The sequence below is a fragment of the Gossypium raimondii genome, chromosome 6 (genome assembly GCF_025698545.1).
Source record: "Gossypium raimondii isolate GPD5lz chromosome 6, ASM2569854v1, whole genome shotgun sequence".
Lineage (NCBI taxonomy): Eukaryota > Viridiplantae > Streptophyta > Magnoliopsida > Malvales > Malvaceae > Gossypium > Gossypium raimondii.
Window position 1 is genome coordinate 25,162,175 of NC_068570.1, and position 8,166 is coordinate 25,170,340.

Sequence of the window (8,166 nt, forward strand, 5' to 3'; positions counted from 1 at the left end):
TTTAATCGCTATGAATATGTGTTGCATAGAAGAAGACCGTGAACCAGCGAATTGCACTCCAATAGCTTAGTACGAATTAGCGATGGTTTGTTGACGAATGTGTTAATCCATCTTCTAAATCGATGCTGGTTGTTCAGTTTTTAGGTTTCAGAAGGCTTGAGATTGTTTTCGCATCAAAATCGTATCAGATGTGTACCCAAAACATGAAAAATTGAGGTTCAGTGAAAGCCAAAAAAGGGCACTGTCGACACCATACGGACGTGTGCCCAATCGTGTGGCTGGCCGTTTGCAATACACGACCGTGTGATGGTGTGAGTGTAGTCGTATGGGCCACACGAGTATGTAGGTTTTGGGTCAGGCCGTTTGGGCCATATAGGCAAGGCCGGTTTAGGCATGTGAGTCCATATGGGTAAGCCACACTGGCATGTGGGCCCACACGGGCATGTGGGCCCATAGTTTTCAAATTATCCTAGGGTCGTACGGGTTGTTTCGCTCGACTGTGGGCCTACCGTAGGGTTAGTAAGGGCTAACCAAACCCTAAATTATGTGATCTGGTATTTTGATAGTATGCTCTGAGTAGCACACTGATATGTGTATCTGATTGTTCTGGTTATGTATATATGTTATCTGTATACGAGCATGTTAAGCATGATATTTCTGTATCTATCTTCTGTATCTATGATTGGGGTAGGATTTGTATATATGAAGGAAGTGATCTGTAGGGCGACTCTTCGCCTATATTCTGGCAGCTTGACTGCATATTATCTGTTATGTGTCGTATCGACACTATATGGTGTGTAGGGATGGGTGGGTGTTTTTAACCTCACATAGTGTGATAGGATGGTCGGAGATGGTGTGTAGAGGATGGGGGTAGAATTTTGTATATTTGTTCTGCTTATCTAATTTTGCTATCTGTATCTGTAATAGACTTAAGACCGAATTTTTATCTGACTGTATATAAGATTTCTGTGTATATTGCATGTCTACTTCTGTTGGGTTACACACTGAGTTTACGAAAACTGACATCTGTTTGATCGTTCTATACAGGTAATCCACAGACTTGGGCGGATCGGTGCGACGGAGTCTCACAGTGACCACATATTCGTGAACTGTTTTAATTTATTATTTTTATTTAAAATAAAGATTATTTCTGAGAGTTTTGTAATTATTCGACTCTTCAGACTGTTTGATTTTATTTTGGTTTTGGATGTGTTTTTAACTCTTTAATTGCGTCGTTTGACTAGAATCACGATTTTACGAAAAAAAAGGTTTTTCTGAAAATGCAAACTAGATTTCCAAAATATAATGGTTTTTAAGGCTTTCGTTGTAAATTATGTTTTGGCAAATGAGTTAATTAAATAATGCTTTCAGTAATAGTTATATAAATGAACATGGGTTATAAAATTTGGATGATTTATCGGAACATCATACAAAGTTTTATCGAAGTAACACTAATTTCAAAATCCCTCTTTATAACACTCCCGGATTCAACCATAACTTCTAGGTCGAGTTTGGGGTGTTACATTTAGTGGTATCAGAGCTAAGTTGCAAACATCGGGCTATGAATTTTTTGGTTCCAAACTTGTGTTTTAAAAAAAACTGGTTTTCAAATTATTTGGATAATGTTGAGTAAGTATGTGGTACACCGAGTCTCTGACGCTAATCTTATAAGTATTTCTGAACTTAGATAAAACTTTCTTAAATCACTATAGTTAGTACTTTCTGAAACTATACTGAGTTAGTTAGAAATTGAACCCTCTGAAATACTTCTGAACTTCTGATAAATTAAGCATAAAATGTATGTTAATAAACACTGGAACTGATGCATAAATTTTTATAATGTGGATAAATTTAAATTACGATAAGTGCTCGTGGAACTCACGATCGTGGTATTCGTGGGCGTGGCGAGCGCTGTAGGGGGCTCGAGATGAGTCTTACTCTTTGGGTAGTATGTCAAATTTAGATACGAGTGAGACACAGGTTTCACCTGCTACTGAGACTGGGTCTCAAAGCCGCTCGGCTGGGGATGACGTACTGTCCCAAGCTATGTTGAGAGTGTTGGACAGGGTCGCTGGACCCCATTCTGGATCTGGGGGTCGTAGGTCGATAATTGAACGACTCTGGTCCAATAGAGCTGAGCTGTTTAGGGGTGTCACTGAAGTCGCCCCTACTGTGGCCGAGTATTGGTTGGAGGCCACCGAAAGGATTATGAACAACATCGACTGTACTCCTAAGCATAAATTAAAGGGAGCAGTCTCTTTGCTTCGCGATGAGGCTTATCAGTGGTGGCTGTCGGTTGAAGAGGGTACTCAATTAGATCGTCTGAACTGGGATTATTTTAAGACTACCTTCTAGGGGAAGTATGTCGGCGCGAGCTATATTGATGCTCGTATGCGTGAGTTCATGAATCTCACGCAAGGTGATAAATCTGTGGTCGAGTATGAGGCCAAGTTTCTGAGGTTTAGTCGCTACGCTCGAGGCATGATGGCATCTGAGTATGAGAAATGTGTTCGTTTTAAGGACAGATTGAGGGTTCTGATTGCTCCACAGAGGGAGAGAGAGTTTGTAGTTCTTGTAGATAAGGCGAAGATCGCCAAAGAGGTTAAGCGCGTGGAGCGCCAGAATGGAGACTGAGAGAGAGGCAAGAATAAGAGGGATTCAGAGCCCTTTAGTTCTGTTTAGAGGCCTAAGAAACGTGCTAGACCTGATGGGCCTGTTAGGGTGGAGGTTCTTGTTTCTCCTACTAAGATTCAGTCTTACGGTGACTATGGTAGGTGCCATCCGGGCGAGTGTTGGAGGAGATTAGGGGCCGTGCTAATCAGATGCAAACTTCATGACTGAGTTCTGTTCAGCCTCAGAGGGTAGTACAGCAGCCACCTAGGGGCCCTGGACCCACTAGGGGAGGTAATGGTATGGGCCAAGGATAGAGAGCATCGGACAGAGGTGCGAATCAGATTGAGGCGAGGTAGCTTGTACTGGTTTATGCTACTTGACACCGAGAGGACAGAAACGTCCCTGATAGGATCATGGGTACGTTCTTTATTTTTTATGTTCCCTATACTGCTCTGATAGACATAGGTTTTACACACTCTTATGCAGCTAGTACTGTTTTCGAGAACTTGAGGATTCCTATTGATTGTACTTCTGGTGAGATTACTGTACTGAGCCCATTGGGGCAATCTATTCGGGTTAGTAGATTATATAGAAATGTTCCATTAGAGGTATAAGGGGTTGTGTTTCTGAAAAATTTGATGGAGCTACCGTTTGGGGAGTTCGACTTAATTCTAGGTCTGGACTGGTTAGTTGAGCACCGAGTTAGCTTGGATTGTACGAATAAGAGGGTCGTTCTAAGGACCAAGGATGATAAGGAGGTGGATGTGATTGGCAAGCGTCGAGATTAATTTTCTAATGTAATCTCCGCTCTTGTGGCTTAAAAATTGGTTCGAAAAGGGTGTGAGGCGTATTTGGCTTACGTCAGTGTTTTAGTTTGTTGGGACTCTTCCGTTAGGAATATCAGAACAATGAGATAATTTTTGGATGTTTTTCCTAAGGAGTTACTGGGTTTACCTCCAAATCAGGAAGTTGAGTTCGGCACTGAGCTCCTATCGGGTATAGCTCTAGTGTCCATCGCTCCTTATTGAATGGCACCGAAGGAGCTTATAGAGCTTAAGGGTCAACTTCAAGAGCTCTTGGATCGTGGTTTCATTTGTCCTACTGTGTCTCCGTAGGAGGCACCAGTTCTGTTTCTGAAGAAAAATGATGGTACCATGAGGATGTGCATTGACTATCGGCAGTTGAATAAACTGACTATGAAGAAGAAGTATCCACTTCCGAGGATCGACGATTTGTTTGATTAGTTTCGAGGGGCTTCAGTGTTCTCAAAAATAGATATCTGATCTAGGTATCATCAGCTTAGAGTTAAGGAAGTTTATATTCATAAAACGACATTTAGGACTCATTAGGGACACTATGAGTTCCTAGTTATGCCCTTTGGTCTGACGAATACTCCGGCTGTATTTTTGGATTTGATGAACCGAGTTTTTCAGTTGTCTTTGGATCAATTCATCGTGGTCTTCATCGATGATATTTTGGTTTACTCTAAGATTGAGGATGAGCATGATAAGCATCTTAGAGTGGTGCTTTAAATACTCTGAGAGAAACAAGTTTACGCTAAGTTGATCAAGCGTGAGTTTTGGTCACGAGAGGTAACTTTTTTAGGGCACGTGGTTTCTGCTGAGGGGATCTGAGTTGATCCTAGGAAGATTGAAGCCGTGTTTGATTGGAAGCAGCTTAATAACATATTTTAGATCCGCAGTTTTCTGGGTCTTGCAGGTTATTATCGACGGTTTGTTGAGGGGATTTCACTGATTGCGGCTCATTTGACTAAGCTTCTACACAAGAGAATTCCTTTTGTCTTGATTAAGGCGCAACAATCGAGCTTTGAGAAGCTAAAGTCTGTTCTGACTTAGGCTCCTGTTCTGATACAGCCTGAATCTAGTAAGGTGTTTGTAGTGTATAGTGATGCATCACATGTCAGTTTGGGATGTGTACTAATGCAAGATGGTAGGGTTGTGGTTTATGCGTCCCGTCAGTTTAAGTCACACGAGGGGAATTATCCGACACATGATCTTGAGTTAGCTATTGTGGTATTTGCGTTAAAGATCTAGAGGCACTATCTGTATGGTTAGAGGTGTATCATCTACACCAATCACAAGAGTCTCAAGTACCTCCTTACTTAGAATGAGTTGAATCTTAGGCAACACCGATGGATTGAGTTGCTCAAAGATTATGACTGCACAATAGAGTATCATCCTGGTAAGGCCAATGTGGTGGCTGATGCTCTCAGTCGTAGAGCGATGACCGATTTAAGAGCGACGTTCGCTCACCTTAGTCTTTTCAATGATGGGGGTCTATTAGTCGAGTTGCAGGTTAAGCCGACTTGGATTGTGCAGATTTGAGAAAAACAGTTAGGGGATGAGTATTTGGTTATGTGGTTTCGTCAGGTTGAGAGTGGCAGTACGTCTAATTTTGGACTGAATAAGGATGGAGTTCTGTGTTTCTAAGGGCGGGTTTATGTACCGAATGATTCTGATCTAAGGCAGTCGATTTTGAGAGAGGCGCATAGTATCTCTTAAGCTATGCATCTTAGTGGTAATAAGATGTATCACGATCTTTGTGAGTTGTACTGGTGGCCGAGTTTGAAACGAGAGGTAACAAATTTGTTGCTCATTGTTTAACGTGCCAGCAGGTTAAGGCTGAGCACCAGTTGCCTTCGTTAGTGGGTTACCTTTAACACCCACTAAGAAAGATTCTGTTTGGGTCATCGTGGATCGACTGACCAAGTCTACCCATTTTATTTCAATTTGAAAAGACTACTCTCTGTAAAAGTTAGCGAAGCTCTATATCTCTAAGGTTGTAGAACTACATGGGGTTTCGGTTTCGATAATCTCCAATAGGGATTCTCGCTTCACTTCGTGGTGCTGAAAGAAACTTCACGAAGCTATGGGTTCGAGATTAGACTTCTGTACTGCGTTTCATCCTCAGACCGATGGTCAATCTGAGAGGGTGATTTAGATATTGAAGGATATGGTTCGGAGTTGTGTGATTGATTTCTGAGGTGGTTGGGAGGATTTTCTGCAGTTAGCTGAGTTTTCCTACAATAACAGTTTCCAGTCTAGCATCCAGGTGGAACCTTACGAGGCTTTGTATGGTTGTAAGTGTCGTACTCCACTATGTTTGACTGAGTTGAGTGAGCGTCGGGTTTTGGGTCCTGAGTTGGTTTTTAAGACTGAAGATAAGGTTAGACTGATTCAGGATCGTCTGAAGGTGACTTTTGATAGACAAAAGTCTTATATGGATATGAAAAGGAGAGATATCGAGCACTCTGTGGGTGACTCCGTTTATCTGAAGGTATCTCCATGGAAAAAGGTTCTGAGGTTCAGTCGTAAGGGCAAGTTAAGCCCTAAGTTCATTGGGTCATATTGAATTCTGAAGCGTACGGAACTGGTCACTTATCAGTTAGAGTTACCTCTAGAGTTAGGCCGTATCCATGATATGTTTCATGTCTCGATGTTGAGGCGGTATCGGTCTGATCCATCTCACGTTGTCTCTATTGAAGAGATCAAGGTTAGACCGGACTTGAATTTTGAGGAGGAACCAGTTCAGATTTTGGATCGAGATGCTAAGGTTCTGATGAGGAAGTTCATTCTGTTAGTTAAGATTCTGTGGCAGAATCATGGTACTGAGGAAGCCACGTGGGAACTTGAGGACTTGATGTGTCAGCAGTATCCTCATCTGTTTAGATCAAGTATATTTCAAGGCTGAAATTTCTTTTATGGGGTAGAGTTGTAATGCCCTGAATAATTTAAGTTTGTTTTTATGAAATTTGACACAAGTGTGTATCTGCTTCAATGGTTAAGTGTTTTGGGTGTGTGTATGAGGTCTTCGGTTCAAGTCCCTCATTTGGAAAATTTTGGTTATTTTTTTTATTCTAGCCTTATCCTTGGTGGGTTGGGCTATATTTTATCTTTAGTAAACTCATATCAAAATGAGCCTGCTAGTTCGAGTGGTAAGGGGTTGTTGTATTGGAGGTCCTTGTTTCGAATCCCTGCAGGAGCGAGGGTGTTAATTTTTGTTTCGGTTGGCCTGAGAGAGTTTGAGTGGTCTTGAAATTCTAAGTTGGTTGGGTTGATAGTGGATGTAGTGGGTTTGTAATCAAATTGGTTATTTTATTTTATTTTTCAAAATTCTTCTTTCTCTTCCCAAAATTCTGGCGTCAATTTTATTTTGCCTTTCTCTGTATTTTTGTTCTTCTCTTCTTTTTGCTACCTTATTCTATTCTGTTTACAAACTTTCGTCAAATCTTTGCATCTTGGTTTTCTAGTTTCCTTCATTTGTTTCGGTAAGTGGGAGTTTAGTATTTCTGTAGCTTTCGATTTCCAAATTGTCGGTTAGAACTTTATCTTCTGGTTTGGCGAGATGGTGAGTAGGGGATTTAATCTCTGTGAATATGTGTTGCGTAGAAGAAGACCGTGAAGTAGCAAATTGCAGGCCAACGGCTTAGTACGCGTTAGTGGTGGTTTGTGGTCAGTGGTAAGCTAGTTTCGCGTTGGATTTTTGTTGACGAATGAGTTAATCAATCTTCTAAATCGAAGTTGGGTATTTTGTTTTTAGGTTTCGGAAGGCTTGAGATTGTTTTCACATCAAAATCGTACTAGGTGTGTACCCAAAACACGAAAAATCAAGGTTTGACGAAAGCTGAAAAAGAACATTGTCGACCCCACACGGACGTGTGCCCGGCCGTGTGGTTGGCCGTGTGCGAGACACGACCGTGTGATGGTGGGCTAGGCCAAGTAGGGCGTATGGGCCACACGGGCAAGGCCAATTTAGGTGTGTAGGCCACATGGGCGTGTGGGCCCACACGAGCATGTGAGCCCATAGTTCTAAAATTATCCTAGGGTTGCACGGGTCATTCCGATCGACTGTGGACCTACTGTAGGATTGGTAAGGGCTAGCCAAACCTTAAATTATGTGATCTCATATTCTGATAGTCTGCTCTGAGTAGGACACCGATATGTGTATCTGACTATTCTGGTTATGTATATATGTTATCTGTATATGAGCATGTTAAGCATGATATTTCTGTATCTGTATTATGTATCTATGATTGGGGTGGGAATTGTATATGTAGAGGAAGTGATCTGTATGGCGACTCTTCGCCTATATTATGGAAGCTTGACTGCATATTATCTGTTATGTGTCGTATCAACACTATATGGTGTGTAGGGATGGGTGGGTGTTTTTAACCCCACATGGTGTGATGGGATGGTCGAAGATGGTGTGCTGAGGATGGGGGTAGGATTCTGTATCTCTGTTATGCTTATCTGATTTTGCTATCTGTATTTGTAATGGACTTAAGTCCGAATTTGTATCTGACTGTATATAAGATTTCTGTGTATATTGCATGTCTACTTCTATTGGGTTGCACATTGAGTTTACAAAAACTCACATCTATTTATTCGTTCTATACATGTAATCCACAGACTTAGGCAGATCGGTGCGACGGAGTCTCATAGTGACCACACGTTCTTGAACTGTTTTAATTTATGGTTTTTATTTAAATTAAGAATTATTTTTGAGAGTTTTGTAATTATTGGACTCTCCGGA

At 41.5% G+C, this 8,166-nt stretch overlaps 1 protein-coding gene across 1 annotated transcript; it reads left to right on the forward strand.

The window, feature by feature from the left end:
- The first annotated feature begins 1,950 nt into the window (after window positions 1-1,950).
- LOC105771842 (uncharacterized) lies at window positions 1,951-3,857 on the forward strand. Its single transcript, XM_012593233.1, has 5 exons — window positions 1,951-2,305; window positions 2,420-2,601; window positions 2,683-2,770; window positions 3,100-3,188; window positions 3,729-3,857. Exons 1-5 carry the CDS (start codon window positions 1,951-1,953, stop codon window positions 3,855-3,857), a joined length of 843 nt encoding a protein of 280 aa, XP_012448687.1.
- Window positions 3,858-8,166: the final 4,309 nt, after the last annotated feature.